We start from the raw sequence: 15,612 nt of genomic DNA on the forward strand, positions 1-15,612 counted from the left end.
CCATCCCAACCCACTTCTTTACTGTGAGGGTGCTCAAACACTGGTACAGGTTGGCCAGAGAGGTGTTGAAATCTCCATCAGTGGAGATGCGGGCATGACCTGGGATAACCTGCTCCAGCTGACCCCGCTTGAGAGCAAGGTGTTGGGTTGGATGATCTCAAGAGGTCCCTTCCCACGAAACTATTCTGTGACGCCCGCCAGATTGGGAAGGGGATCATGTACGGACTCTAAGGGTTCCAAAGAGCATCTCTAGGACCATGCCGGTGGCCAGAGGCATCCCCACAAAGGAAGAATGCCCAGATCGGAAAGCAGTTTCACACTCTGGGCTGTGTAAGCAAGCAAACTACGCAAGCCCCAAGCTGCGGAGCATAAATGCAGCAATGCCAAATGCCAGCCTGCCCTATGCACCCCCTCAGCGGGGTGCCAGGCAGCCAAGGGCACCCACCCAGCTCCTCACCCTGGGTAGCCCTGGTCCATCTGAACCCAGACTGGCACAGCAGCTGGGCAGAAACCCATTGCCAGCAGCTTTGGTTGGACTCTCTGACCTCACCTTTTGCCACCTTCGTTCTGCGGGGAGATCCTGGAGGCCGCAGCGTGCTCCTGCTGCTGCAGGTACGCCTTGCTGGGCGTGCGGCGCAGGTCCAGCACGGGGCACGCGGCTCCCGGGAAGGAGTACACCGGAGTCTGGATGTGGGAGTTGAGCTGCTGTGGGTGATGGCGCGTGTAGTCCTGCGTGATGACCTCCTAGAAGAAGAAACCCCTGAGTCAGAAATAGAGCTGGTTTCTACCTCTTGCTTTGCTGGGCACAATTAAGACAGGGCAAGGAGGAGGGAATTAGGCTGGTTTGTCCCTGCAGGGATGTAACGTCTGCCTCCTGCCTGCGGCGGGTCTCGTGATGGGCTTGCTGGGGACGCCAGCACCCGGGTTGAACACACGTGATGCACCCTGCTCTCTCCAGCCCTCAAACAGAGGCGCTGAGGTCTGTAGCATCACTCCCAGACCCTCCCCGCCAGATATGTTTCACATCAGCTCTTCCCTCCTCCCTGGAGCCCCAGCGGGAAGGCAAGAATGAGGTTAATTACACTGATATGCTGAGCCAGCGTGACCACCCGCTGGTTCATGCCCTTGATGCTCTGGCTGGACTGCAGAGGCTGGCACTGGGGCTGGGGGCCGTCGGGCTGCCGGAGGTGCTGCAGGTGGGCTGTGTCAGGAGCTGAGGCCTTCAAGGAGCCTGGGGGGGGCACAAAATAAAAAAAAAAAAAGCAGCCGTGAGATGATGTCTGTGTCCCCCTCCTTGAACCCCACCTGACATGGCACTGGGGCATGGCAAGCAAGGGCTGGCTGACAAAGCCCCCCCCTCCCCAAGCCAGCCTGGGGCTCTCCTGCAGCGCTGGCACTGCTGACCCCTGCCCTCACCTTGCTGTTTCTGCCTCAGGTCATGCTCCCCGTGCCCCTTCTCCGCATCCTGCAGCAGCTTGGCCCCTTTCTCATGGGACAGGCTGGGTGAGCTCACGGGACTCACCGCTTCCATCCGCTCAGGGCTGTACCCTCCATGAAAGCCTGGGGAAATGGGAGAAGGGAGTTAAACCCAGGAGCGCACTTGCCTCTTCCCTAGTGTTGTGGTGACTGCTGCTTGTGGGTAGAGTTATGTGTTCAGTGAAGGGGGGAGAAAAGAGACGAGAGAAGACCTGGCAGGTCACACTGCGGGGACCCCCGGAGCCACCTCTGATGTCCAGCTGTGGGGCTGGCTGCAGCAAAGGGGTGACCGCAGTCCCGCACAGCTGGACGCTCAGCAGCTCATGGTGACAGCACGAGAGTCAGGAACCAAACTAAACCCCTGTGGGGTCACAACTTGTTCCCCCCCTTTCTCCCACCTACTGAAACAGAAAAATAAAACCTGCTACACCAGGAGGGAAAGCAACGCTCTGCAGAGGTGGGGATGGCTGCACAAGAGGTCTCCAAGTGTTTTACAAAGAAAAGCCCCAAGCCCAGCATGGCCAAGAGCAGGGGCTTGGAAACTGGGTGCGAGACCCTGTGGACTCCAGGTCCTGCTCTGGAGACAGCAGGCTTGCACTCCACAGGGGTGAAAAGGCTTCTCGACCACATTCTGCCTTTTCAGACCTTTGCACAGACTCAACCTGCATCAAAACTGGCAGAGCTGGAATGAAGGACCACCACCACCTTTCAACAGGGAGGGGAAACTGAGGCACAGGCAGGTTATGCTTCCAAAGGGTGGAGGACGGCAGGGCGTTGGAGGAGGCACATGCTGCCTCTCACCAGCTGAGCCCGTTTGGCAACGCTCACAACTTCTGCCTCCACAGACCTTTCCCCTCCTCACGCTCAATTCCTATTCCTAGAAACCGCCCACTGCAGGCAAATCCAGCCTGTGACCCACAGCACTGCCGGACGGTCCCCAGTGCCCAGGCACGGACACGCTGACCTCGCACGTACCTGGGGCATGGGGAGGGAAGGACCCCCACAGAGAACCTCCCTGCACCAGGGAGGGGGATGCAGCATCCCCCATCACCCCATGCACGGCAGCACTGAAGGCAGCACGCTTCGGATCCACCCAAGATGAAGTATTCTGCTCTGGAAAGATCCCAAAGCAACTGAAGTTCTGAGGAACACCAGCTCCTTTCTGTAAGCTCCTGGCTGTAGAAAAGCTGCCCCGCTCCTCCGCGGCGTGACACCACTCAGCTGGAGCAAAACCCCGGTGCCAGGGAGAAAGGGCAGAGGAAAAGCCCGGCCAGGCAGCACGTCACAGCTGGAGGCACGTCCTTGGCCTTGCAGGATGCTGCTAGAAGGGGCCGGGACCAGACATGACCAAGTGGGGTGGGACGGGTGGGTCGCCATGTGCCGCTGAGAACAGCTCTCCTCCCAGCCACGCTGCCGTGGCCCTTCCACCCCTGGGTTACAGGAAGGCAAGTTGGCAGCAACCCCCAGTGCCCACAGCTAAGGCAGATGCTTCAATGTGAAGATGGGGTCCCATCAAATCCCCAGGGGCCGCCTGTTGCTTCTGCATGCTGGTGGGACCTGGATGAATGCTCTGCGGGAAGGCTGGTCCCATCAAGAACGACCCAGACCTTGAATCCAGCCCCCTTGCTGCACTTTCTTCTGGAGAAGCTTATCCTGGCACTTGTGTCCTGCACCAGACCGCTGTTAGGTGGTTCCTGTGGTCTGCTCTGGAAATGGCTACTGAGGCCAGCTGGGCTGAGGGATCCCTGGGCAGCTGTGCCCACACTGTGCAGCATCCCACACCAGAACCCCGAGTGAGGACACCCCAAGTGAAGGGACCCCGTCTTTTGCAGCAGCCCGCAAAGCCCCCTGAGATCCTGCACACTCGGGGATACAACCATGAGCGGGGCAGTGCCTGTCTGATGGCCACCAGCCCTGGCCCACTCACACTCCTAGGTCTCTGCTTCACTTGTTGGATTTATTACCCACAACTGTTCCTTACAGGCTGCCTGGGAATTTCTAAGGATGGGGAAATCAGAATTGGCAAATCGCTGTTGTCTGTAAAAAGCAATACCAGGAAAGCCATCTGCAAAACACGACTTGGCAATGGGAAAAACTAAAAGAGGGTGGAAGAAGGGAAGATCCTTAAAACACATACAAATAAAAAAGTCTGGAATAATACAATAACCAGGAAGAAGAGGGACAAACACACTCAGGGAGTTGATAAAGCCAATAGCCAAAACATGCAACTGAAAAGAATAATGAAAAAAAATAATGGGTTTCAGGCCACAGCTCTGTCACCTCTCCCCTCCAATTTCTTGCCATCACCAGCAGCGTTGTTACTCAGTGCCCCTCTCTCTCGCTGCCCCGTATCGCGAGACATGTGGCGCATGATAACCACATCTATGAGGCTGGCCGCTGTTGCGGTGGTCTTACCGAGTGCTCGGAGCTCCTGTTCCTGCATCGAAAAGGGTTTACTTTGACTCTTCTCTCTGCTGTGCTGCTCGGGGCCCGAGGCTGCGTGCGGCTGCTCCAGAGCGTGATGGTGCTGCTGGCTCTTCCCCTGCCCTCTGCTATAGTGATGGGAAGCACCAGGTCCGGAGGCAGGTAAAGGTCTTGACTCCATGGCTTTAATGGGTGACGGTGACTGTTCGAGGTTGGCCCCGCTGGACAGCTTTGAGGTGAAGACGTTGTTGTCAGCCTGGGCTCGTTCCGCCTTGGCTTCCCGTGCCCTCGAGACCTCCTTCTGCAGGACAGCCGGGTCCATCGGGGGCGTGTAGCCATCCGCCGCGCCGATGGAGGAGCGCAGCGTGGCGGCCGAGGGGAAGGCGGCCGAGCGGATTGGTGATGTGGTAGTGGTGGAGGAAGATCTGGAAAGCAAATGAAAATGAGGCAAAGGTGAGAGAAGCAAGTGGAGAAAGGGGAGTGCTGTCACCAGAGCCCCAGCGCTCAGCCCTGCCTGTCCAAGGTCACCCCAGGGCTCCGGAGCGCGGGGCTGGCCCGTGCTGGATGGAGCCTCCACCAAGTAACTGGCCGTGAGGGTTTGGCCGGGGCCTGGATGTGTTGACTGGAGGGAATAAAACCCACGGACAGGTCCCAGAGACCTTCATAACTCCACCACCAGGCAACTTTCAGCAAGAGGAGGACCTGCATTTGGGCACATGGATGCTCCTGCTTTCTTTCCTGGTAGCAGTAAAAGCCACCAGCAAAAACAAAGGAATTGGACACCAAAATCTACCTGTCCCCATCACAACTGCCCTGTAAGCCCCAGTCCTGCTCCCCCCAAGACTGAGGGCCAAAACAACCCTTGCTCCATCTCAGAGGTCTCCCATGCAATGCTCATTAATTAACCGCCATGGCCGTGCCGGTGCAGGGGTCTGGGCTAGCAGCAGGGACCGTGGCGGGGGGACATACCGCAGGACGGAAGGGGTGGGGGTCTCTGAGGAGATGATCTTCATGCTCGTGTTGTGGAGCACGCTGGGGCGCTGCTGGATGGTCTCGTGGGTGCGGGGTGAGACGGGAGAGTGCTGGTGGCTGTGAGAGTGCGAGGATGAACGGCTGCTGGACTGCTCTGTACCTGGGGGAAAACACGCAGAAAAGCTTCTTCAGCTCTTCCTTTTGTAGCCCCAACCCTACGGCCACCCAGCATGGGCCCCAAGATGCGGTGCCAGGCTCCTCCCCAGCCTACCTGGTCTCCAGATGGGTGCGTGCTCCACCGTGGTGGATGCTAGGATGGATTTTTCACGCTCCCTCTCCCGTTCCCGCTCCCGCTCGGACACCGACGATCCTGACTGTTTGGTCATGTGTGTGGGGCCTCCTGCAACCCAACCAAAAGGCGGTTAGAGGGCTGCGGGCACAGCAGTTCCCCCAGGAGCACCACCTGCTCTTCACATCGCTGTGCCTGCAGGGCAGGGGAGGAACAGCTCCAGCCAAGGGCACCCAGTGGGACACAGCCCGGGGAATCATGGAACAGCCATCGTGGCGCTGTCTCTGGGGTACGACCTTCCACAAAGCTGTTTGCTAGCAGCGACTTTGGGGAAGGCAGGGGAAAAGCAAGGAAGCCCCCAACAGGCAGGACTGGCGGGGCTGGGCCCCCCGTGAGAATGAACTTGGGCTCCCCCCACCTGCACCCGCCTGCTCATGGCCCTGAATTTGTTAAGGGTCCTGCCCAACCGCTTTCCCATGGGAAAAGCAACCCGCAGCTTTACCTGGGGAGAGCGGGGAGCTGCTGTGCCGGCTGCTGAAGGTCTGGGGGGGGCCGGGGATGTAGGTGATGCGGTCCATGGTGGTGGCAGAGGTGCCAGGGGTAGGGGGCACGAGGACGGGCAGGTGTGGCACTTGGGACAGGTCGATGATGCCTGGAGAGAGAAGTGAGAGGACTGTCAGGATGATGCTGAGCCGCTGCAGCTTGGTGTGCTGGAGTGGGGAGTGATGCTGGGGAGGGGTCAGCTGGTCTTGCTGCTGGGGCACAGCCCAGTGCCAGCACACACACGGCCCCCAGGCACTGGTTGTTGGGGAGGGGACCCTTCTGTGGGCAAATACAATGTGTCCTGCTGCTGGGAATAACGGGGAGGGAAAATGTTGAGACCTATCCCTGCTAAGCGAGGGGCTGCTGCCTGCGGAGGGGCAGAGCACCACACCCCCACACTCCCCAGCAAGCCCTGCTTTTGCAGAAAGCCACATACATCCTTCTGGGAGTGGGTTTTAATCTCCAAAAGCCAGCAGGACTAGGCTGGGAAGCGCTCCCATGACCTAAAACCAGAGCCACACGTCAGGAGCCTCAAGGAACCAAAGATGGCAAAAAGAGCATCAAATTCCTCCCAGCTGCCCTCCACGCCGATGACCAAGTTCCTACGCTGCTGGGTGACATCTTGCTGCTGGCTTCGCCCTTGGCCCCAGCGCTGGAGCTGGCAGTGCCGGCCTGACCCAGCCTCCTTCTCCCCACATGCCCCCAAACTGCTGGACGGCGCGTGCCGGGAGGACCTGCTGCATAGTTGAGGGCGAGGGAGGGCTCCCGGGGTGACAAGCCGCGCAGCATGTCTGCCCGCTGCGCCATGGCCGTGGCTGCGGCGTTGTGGTGCATCTGCTGGGACGTGATGTAGTCGTTGATGATGGTCTGTCGGTTCTCCATTGCGGCTGTGTCCGGGTAGCCCCGGATGAGGTACGGGGGGTAGAGGTGGGGGTACGTGGGGCTCGGAGCCAGGTGCCTCGGCAGGTAGTAAGCAGCAGCTGGGAGAGAAAAGGATGGAGACGTGAAGTGGCTTCCCCAGAGACCTCAGGCTTTCGGAGCATAACAAGTTAAAAATCAATCCTCAACAGGCGGTGCCCCCACCAAATGTACCTGCTTCCAGTTGGATTCCCCTTGGGATGGCGGTGGGATCGAAAGCCAGCGGGATGTGTCCCCGGTACAGGTCAACCCCGCTGACGCCACGGAGCAGGTGCTCATACGGGGAGATGGGGTGGTGGTGGTCAGCCACGGGAGCATGCGGAGACTTAGAGTTGGTGAGCTCTCTCGATGTGGGGGTCATCTTTCTGTCCTGGGACACTGGCTTCCCGGCAGTGATGCTCCCTGCAGTGAGCAGACGGAAATGAGTCAGAGACTGAGTGCTGTGGCCAAGCCATGTCCCCGAGGGATGTCTGCAGCCAAGCATGTCCCCCAGGGAGGTTCGCAGCTATCCTGAACTTGAGGGAACTTTCCCTCCTCCCTGCACTGCCATGTCTCGTTACGCCACCATGGCCAAGGCGGGCCAAGCCCTGGTGCATCCAGGTCCCAAACCATCCCCCCAGCCCAGCGCATCCATGCTGGGTGGTCTCTTGAGTTCATCCTGCTCCACACAAGCAGACGGCGGTGGAGCCTTGCTGCTGTGCTCCTTGGCACTGGAGGTCACTGCTGCTGGGCAGAGCTGGAGACCCCAAAACTGCCAGCAATGGTGACAAAACACAATCCAGAGTGCTGGAGCACCCAGCACCCTCTGGAGCCATGAGCTTTCCCAGCGCACGGAGGGGAGGCTGGATCCTGTCAGGGATTCCTCTTGGCTCTCCCGGACTGGGCATCGGTGGTGCTTCCCACCCAACCTGGGACCAGCATCACCAGCTCCTGTGTCCATAATGGCAGCTGGGGACAGCGGCTGACACAGAGCCACTGCAAGCAGCGTGACCAGACCCCCTGCACCAGGCTGCACGCCCAAGGCTGCGCGGCGCTGGCTCGGGGGGTGAGGCACAGCCCCCTCGTGTGTGCCGGTGGATCCAGCCCCAGCCTGGCTGCCTGGAAAACAACCGGGGCTGTGACACGGGACAGCTGCCTTCCGACTGCAGCCCCTGCCATGGGGACTCGTGCTGAGCATCTGCACCCCAAAACCCTGTGGGCTCTGCACATGCAGAAACCCACCCTCCCACTAGCGTTCTGCAGAACATCGATTTTTCCCTTGGGATCCCTCCCGGCTGCCCAAGTGCTGCCTGCCCTGCATTGCGCTCACCATGCGTGCCAATCTTGGAGCTGCCTACGCCTGAAGGCTTCCCCCAAAGGACTGACCTAACCGGGATGACAGCAGAGGCTGCGGCAACAGGACACAGCGACCACGGAGAGCAGGCGGCAGCAAGCGATGGGGGAGGCTTTTTGGCGGAGCTCCGCACTGCACGGCCCCGTCTCCCACTCCTCGCCAGGGAGGCACATCCTGGCCTCGGTTTTTAGCAGACTGCGATGTCTTGTGCTGCACGCCCCCAAATCACAAGACTCTTGGATCAGAACAAGAATTTGCGGGCGGGAGGTGCAGAAGGCCCCAAAGCAGTCACACGTAGCTAGCAGGCTTGATGGGGCAGGGTGTCTCAGGCACTGGCTTCAGCGCCGATCCTGCCCGCAAACATGCCATGAAGCAAGAGGGGTTTTGTGCCCTGGACCTGAGCACGTCTCACCAGATCGCTGAGCCCAGCCCAGCCACGTGCCTGCTCCCTGGAAGCCCCAGGTCTGGCTCTGGGGGCAGGAGGTGGCTGATGCCAGGGGGCACAGGCAGCCCCTGCCTGGGGCAAGCAGACAGGCTGCGAGATGGCAGATCCCAAAGACCAGCTGCACTGCCTGGATCCACCGGCTTGGAAGGGATTAGATATTCCTGGAGCTGAGGCACTCGGGTGCCCCGGTGATGGGTGAGGCATAAACACACAGGGTAGGCAAACGCACACCAGGTGGGTGGGGGTGTGACGATCCCCCTGCAGTGCACCAAGAGCCGCTGTCCTGCCCGCCTGCAGCAACGAGGGTGCCCTGGGCCAGTGCTGGCTCAAGGAGACGCTTTCAAAACACCACCAGCTTCACCAGCCATGCTCCAAGCCTCCCTCCGGTTACCCCTGTGCAGGTGTGGGGTGCCCTCACCGTAACTGTGTGAGCGCCCCCAGGAAGGCAGCTGAGCCCCAGCCACCCCTGGCAGCCACCCCAGTGCCATGAGTCAGCCGCGGGCAAGACTGGGCACGGGGTGCCGCGGAGAACGGGTCTGACGGGCACCAGCTAGGAACAACTCAGGCAGGTTGGGTCAGCAGCCACCTCCTGCACACTTTGCCCGCTTGGCTTGCTAAAAATCCTTGTGTCAAATAAAAGGTTTGCCCAGTACCTTCATGCTGCCGTGGCGTGGACTCCCGCGTGGAGACTGGAGACCCTCTGTGCAGGTGGCTGCCAAACGCCGTGCTGTGCCCTGCCTGGTGGTCCTCGTAGGCGAGGGAACTTTGGTGGGGCTTGCCCGGCTCAGGTACAATCACAGGAGCCCCTCTGGCGATGGAGCCACCTGAGTTTGTCACCGGGCTTGGCCTGTTTTTCAGGCTTTCTTCATAAGCTCTCTCCAGATTCCTCGGGTCCTGGATGATGTCCAGTGAGTGCACAGAGTGAAAAGTCCTGCCGGGACTACCGATGATGGAGCGCACATCGTGCTTTTTGGTACTCGAGGAGGAAGAGCCACTGTCGTACTTCAGTGGGGTACCCTGGGGACAGAAGGCAAAGGGGACATCAAAGGGGCATAGAGCAGAAGGGGATGCGGTGGCTGCATCCCACCAAGTCTCAATGGGACCTGTTCAGTGGGTCACTACACCAGTTTACGTGGCCAAATGACAACTGGCAAAGCAGAGATAATCGCTCTGCACGGCACGGGGTAGGGTGGAGGGCCCATCTTGCATGTCTTGTTGTGCTCCAACAAGATGATGATGAGTCACTGCCGAAGGCTGGCTGTGCCCATCACGCCTCTCTCCTACACACATCTGAAATGAGGTAGGACTACGAGGTGCCATGGGAACCCTCCAAATATTTGCAGTCCAACAGGAGACAGCATGCCACGTTTCCTCCTAACTATTGGCCTTGCTGGGTTGACACTTGCCCGTAAAGGGAGGAGACCGAGACTATGTGCACCCAGAGTCACAACTGCCAAGGGCACCGTGTTGACTCCGGCCTTGAACAGGAGCCAAACGCGGCTCCTTCCATGTACGCCTGTGGATGGAGCATCACCTTTTTAACGTGCCAGGGGGTGCTGACCTCCCTTCCCTGGGTTTTGTATCTATCCACTGGGAAGGATCACAGGATGGTTTGGGTTGGAAGGGACCCCATCCAAGTATGGGGAAGGGCCACCTTTACCCAAGCAGAGCCTCAGTTCTGACCAGTGATGTATGTGCAACATGAAGCCCTCTCTGCTCTCTGTTTACCTTGGGAATGGTCCCCAGGGTCCATGCAAGAACAGCAGCCTAACTGAGACCCATCTCACCTGCTGTTTGCCCCCTACTCACCTGCGTGATGGAGCCTTCCTTCAGAGGTCTCGTCAGAGAGATGTCGGGTGTCCGCCTCAGCTCCTCCCGAGGAATCTCATGGATTGATCTTCCTGCTTCTTTTACTGTGGCCACCAGGTCTTCATGGGCTGGTTTCATTTTCAGAGGAGTAAGGCCCTCGTGAGACCTGACCTTGTAGGCATCGGATAAGTCCCTCGGTGGAGTGTTTTCCCTCTTGAGCTGCTTGGCTTCTCTTCTGAGGTAGTCCTCATGGGCCTCCACGTAGGACCGAGGTATTCCTGCAATGCCCAAGCAGATGACAGATGCAGAGGGTGATTCCCCAGCCAGACACTGGACTCCCAGGCCCCACATGGATGCTCAGTTGAAGGGATCTCTAGTTAATGCACGTAACTTGGGGACTGGCACCCAACCCAGCACACTGAGCAGCTACACCACGAATGCAGCTGGACCACATCACATCTACCACCACTTTCTGGGCCCATTTTACACTAGCTTCAACCTGCCCTCATGAGAGTCACTGAGAATTTTACCCCTGACTTTGTTGAGAGCTTAGGTTGGTAGTAGCTGAGCAAGACTGAAAATCTCTCAGAGCACACAGCCGAGGCCGCAGAGGTCTGCAGCAGTGGGACCTCAGTGTGTCCACCCTTGCTTCCTCCTGCCCTAGCCTGACAACAAGAACAAGGGGCCATGCAGGTGAGATACTTCCCTGCGTTACCTCTGGCCATGGCCATCTTCTGCTTGCAGGCTTTACCTTGTGTAATTGAGCCCCGTATGTGATGCTGCTCCTTTAGGTTATGGGGACTGTGTCGGTCTGGAGGGATTGCTCGACCCATGAGACCTAGAACAGATCCAAGGCAGAAAGCTGGGTTGTGACACAGGAGTTCATTTCAACACATGACCATGTTACCAGGGATTCCTGGGACAACAAGGAAAAACACCAAAAATTTCTAAATTACATGAGTTGTCTTTTTTTAAAACGTGCTTCCCTTTTTTTTTTTTTTTGTAGCGGGCAGAAACCAAAGGCAAAGGGGCCAGTCTGCATCCCTTGTTTTCCCACGCTGCTCAGATGCTGTCCTGTTGGGATGTGCTGCAGGGCACCAGCTAAGCACTGCCGAAACACGGGCATGGGAAGGAGCATCATGTAGAAGAGACAAGATGGCGTCTCTGCGGGTCACTGCTAGCACAGCATGGGTGAAAGACTTCGCCCAGACCCACCTTCAATGCTGGCAGATAAGGTATCACGGGCTGATAAGCCCCGGCTGATCCTCCCCTCCATCATATCATAGGTCCGCTTGGTTCCTGCGGTCTCATGCGAAGCTCCTGAGCTCCTGCTGTCCTCTTTGGAACACTGAGAAGCAGCAACTCCACCTGGGGAAGGGAACACCGAAAAGCACCATCAGGAGCACAGAAAGTCAGCCCCAGCCAAGGGAGGGTGTTCTCTTTGCATGCGTTGCTGGACGGTCAGATCCCATCCTAGCATCAGCCACCACTCCGCGACGCCAGAAACATCACATGAAGTTAGCTTCCAAGAAATTCAGCTGGTGTTTTCTCCCCTCCCTGCCTGCCTCAGCCACCAGATCCGTGCCTCCTGCTAGGGTAGGAGCATCTGCCCCGTCGTGTCCCACTCCCTCCCTCCCTGGTGGGGGCCATCCTGTAGGCAGGGGGACAGCCCGGAGCCAGCGCGGTGCTGGTGGGAGCAGCTGTGGTTCCACTGAACTTGGCCCTGTGGGTCTGGGGATTTTTTATTTTTTTTTCCCCTGTTTGTTTTGATTTTTGCTAGACACCTACTGTTTGGGATCTTGGCCAGCCTTAACATTTGCCGAGACACTCCCTGGGTGAGAAAATGAGGGAAAAGGGGGGAGAGACGAAGCTGGGAATGATGCCTTTGGAACAGCAGTGAGTGTGCATAAGAACTGGGAGAGACGGAGACGGCAGAAAGTCCCACCCAAGACCGAGGGAGCGAGCACTAGTAAGACAGGAGACCACCAACCGCCTCCTTGTCTGAACCTGGAGCAAATTCTCCTGCAAACCAACAGCAGACCCCCTGCCCTGAGCCCCAGCCCCTCCCCACCCCCCCTGGCACAGCCCTGCCCGTGCCAGGCAGCATCACGCCCACCCTGGGCGATGGGCACCCATCATGTGTGGCGAGCTGTGAATCCAGCAGGCAGCTCCCTATCCAGCCCAGCGCCTCGTGTTTGTGTAACGAGCTCCGAGCAGGGATGCTGGCGTGGAGAGACAAACACCTCTGCCCATCGGCCCTGGCCACGTCGCCCCTGCCGGGGACTGCCAGTGCCCTGATCCTTCTCTTCGTGGGCAGAGAAGGTGGTTATACAGTTAGAGAAAATGGAAGACAAGTTAAAAACATTCATTCCCTTGCAGACGATCGGGAACAGAAGTCCTCCTCAGCAAACCCAGTAATTAATAAAATGGGATTATTACAACTTCACACCTACTATGAGTTTCCGCAATCCGCACCCACTCGATCCAGAAAGCATCTGGGGCTGTGTGTGGGGAAACAAGAGGGGGATCTGTCCCCGAGTCCTCACTTTCAGATTCATCGGGGAAAGCTGGGGGTGACATTCAGAAGCAGCCAAGCACCTTGCAGCAGCCGCGGGGTGATGCGCCCGCACCCTATCATCAAGGCACATCTGCTGCCAGCAGCCCTTCTGCTGAAGGGGACGTGGTCCTGGGCACCCTTTGTACTGCTGGGAAGCGGGGGGAGGGCGCGAGGGAGAAGAGAGACTAAACAGAAAGAAAATCACTCCAAACCCACGTCCCTTGCCGTGCAGAAGCCATCAGCAATCATATGCAGAATGAGAATAACCAATCTAGCACAATTCAGCTCGCACACGCTACAGGATCTCGTCTCATTACAGCCCTTTTATTTTAAGCACCCTTATGACACTAAAGAATTTGCAATTTTTTTTTCTGCTTGCCAAAATTCATAATCACCAACAATTTCAGTTTTCTTATTTAATTTTTTTTTTTAACTCTTCCACTCCAGGCTGCGAAGCCCCGCCAGGCTGTACAGGGAGGAGAAGCAGCAGGGCTGGCTGGGCTGCAGAAGCACGTGAGATCACTCAGGATGTGATAAACGCTACCAAGCATGTAAAAGGCTGCTGTGGAGAGGAATGAATTAATTCCTCATCTGCGTCCACGGTGAGGCAGGACAAGGGGTGATGGGCTCCGGCTGCAGCCGAGGAGACTCGGGCTGACACTGACCGGTGTGTGCAATGGGCGAGAGTCTGATCTGTAGCCCCCCTTGCCTGGCTGGAGCAGGACCCCGGCGCAGGGCAGGGGCAGCCCCTGCTGCCAGGACCCTTCCCCATCTCTCCCCGCCTGCACTGTTTCTGAGATCAACCTCACTCGACGCCAAGCCTGGGCAGAGGAGATTAAAATAGCTTCTTGCACAAACAAGTCCTGAAATGCTTCCTGAGTCCTCCCTGGCCCGAGCCCTGCCAACTGTCCCAAAGGGCGCCCAGACATGAGTCTTCCGCGGTGACACTTCTTATCTGGGCAAGAGTTGACAGCGAGCGCGGACAGGCAGGGGACGAGCTGGTTTCCAGCCGGCAGGCGAGAGGCAGGGTGCACAGCCCTGTCCCCAGAGGTCCCTGCGCTCCCAGGGCACACATGGAGGTGGCATCAGCCGAAGCTTGTGAGTTGTCCCCCGTGGCCCAACCTGAACCCTCTGCCTCCAGCCCTGGATGAAACAACCAGCCTGCGATGAAACCAGCTGCCTGTGCTTGGAGACAAGTGGAAAGGGACTTCTGCTGGACACCTCTACCTGCGGGACCCACCGCAGGACCCGGGCTGCCAGGGATGCTCTGCTCCAGGAGGGATGCAGCCACCCTCGGGTGGGAGGCAGAGGGCCCAGGCAGCACAGCAGCCAACCAGAGATACCTGCTGAGCTGCCTGAAGTTAGGATCTGCTCCTCAGTCACCTTCAAATTCAGCTGAGAAGAAAAGTGACACGAGGACGGCTGTTCCCGTGCATGCCAGAGCACATGCCAGTGCTTCACCCCAAGGGGACTCAGCTCTTTCCAACCCCAGCTGCAGGCGGGGAGGAGCCCGGCGCCGTGCCAGGGATGCCCGACGCAGCACACGGTGAAAGGGAAGCACAGAGTTGTTCCCAGCTTCACTGGAGAGGAACATCTGCTTATCTCTTAACAGGAGCCACGGGGACCCGCAGAGCAGCTTTGATGGCCAGTGCTGCGATGGGATGAGCAGGCACAGAGGAGGCAGGAGCAGCTGGTGACTGCCTGCTGACAATGCTCATGCAGCGAGGCACCGTCGGCATTTACCGAGGAAGCACGTTACGGTGCAGCAGGGCTGTGAGCTGCAACGTGGCTTTTGGGTCTCTCCAGAGCCCCCTGGGGTGCAGCCCAGTGTCAGGCTCTCCTGCAGCCACCGGCCCGGGTTTGCTTTGCCGTGCCCTGCTCCCCAACAAGTGACACCGACTGTGCTGGGGGAAGCTTCTCACCCCAGACAGGGCTCTGGGCAGGTCCCTCGGGGTCCTCAGTGCCTCTGGGGGACAGCATCTGGCCACGGGCCAGTGCACCCCACAGACAGGCTCCTTGCGGGGACGTGGGAATGCCTTCAGCCCCTCCAAGAACTACAGATGCTGTAGTGAAGCTCACGAGATCCTGAGGCAGGGTGCTGTGGGGCCCAGGAGGATTCCTGCAGGGCAGCCCCATGCTGGGAAAGCTGCACAGTGCCCAAGACGTTGCAGGTGAGGGTCTGATGTCTGAATAAACCGTTCTGCCATACCACCTGACTTGCCCCCATCTTGCAGGTTGAGTCCCACCTTGGCCCGAGAGCCTGGGGATGCTCTCATAACGTTTTTGGACAGTCCCATCCTGCACAGGGTGCTAGGGATGAAGGCAACACCTTCCCATCTGATTCCTCTCCTCTCCCCTGCTCCACCCAACCATCCAAACCAGAGACCCTGACCTCGGCCACGGCCCCAGCGCGCCCCTGGCTGCCAGCAAAGCCGCCTCCAAGGCAGCATCATGTCATGTCCCACATGAGCCAGAGGGAAATCCAGCCAGGCTGCAGGCAGGCGGGGTGGGAAGGGAGAGGAACGACGCTGGAAGCAAAGATGCGAGGCTGGCCTGTTGCACTTCGTCAGCCTTTCCCCAAATAGCTCCTGACTCCCAGCCACGGCGGCACAAACCCCCAGCGCCCGTCCTAAAAAGGCAGAGGATTACAACTTACCCTCGTAGGACAGCACGTGGCCTTTCTTCCCTTCGTAGATGACATGTCCTTTGGGCACGGCATCCTCTCTTGCCTTCTCTGCTCTGCTGGGGCTGTCTTCTCCGATTATCCTGGTAATGGTTCCTTTGTACAGCACTTCTGCCGGGGTGCCCTTGGAAAGCCACCAAGATCCATATTTAACAGTGTCACA

At 58.5% G+C, this 15,612-nt stretch overlaps 1 protein-coding gene across 13 annotated transcripts in view; it reads right to left on the bottom strand.

Annotated features, from left to right (window-relative positions):
• Positions 1–15,612, bottom strand: part of NCOR2 (nuclear receptor corepressor 2) — a 253,710-nt gene that overhangs the window by 10,451 nt on the left and 227,647 nt on the right. For all 13 annotated transcript variants that reach the window (XM_055794127.1, XM_055794120.1, XM_055794126.1 and 10 more), the window contains 14 exons: positions 15,423–15,573; positions 11,425–11,577; positions 10,961–11,047; positions 10,210–10,487; positions 9,054–9,417; positions 6,797–7,024; positions 6,439–6,684; positions 5,664–5,813; positions 5,144–5,272; positions 4,870–5,032; positions 3,892–4,325; positions 1,417–1,560; positions 1,083–1,231; positions 551–744 (listed from right to left, as the gene is read on the bottom strand). In XM_055794127.1, the coding sequence (XP_055650102.1) occupies positions 551–744; positions 1,083–1,231; positions 1,417–1,560; positions 3,892–4,325; positions 4,870–5,032; positions 5,144–5,272; positions 5,664–5,813; positions 6,439–6,684; positions 6,797–7,024; positions 9,054–9,417; positions 10,210–10,487; positions 10,961–11,047; positions 11,425–11,577; positions 15,423–15,573 (2,870 nt within the window). The remainder of the gene's footprint in view (positions 1–550; positions 745–1,082; positions 1,232–1,416; positions 1,561–3,891; positions 4,326–4,869; positions 5,033–5,143; positions 5,273–5,663; positions 5,814–6,438; positions 6,685–6,796; positions 7,025–9,053; positions 9,418–10,209; positions 10,488–10,960; positions 11,048–11,424; positions 11,578–15,422; positions 15,574–15,612) is intronic.

This window comes from Falco peregrinus, chromosome 2 (assembly GCF_023634155.1).
Source record: "Falco peregrinus isolate bFalPer1 chromosome 2, bFalPer1.pri, whole genome shotgun sequence".
Taxonomy (NCBI): domain Eukaryota; kingdom Metazoa; phylum Chordata; class Aves; order Falconiformes; family Falconidae; genus Falco; species Falco peregrinus.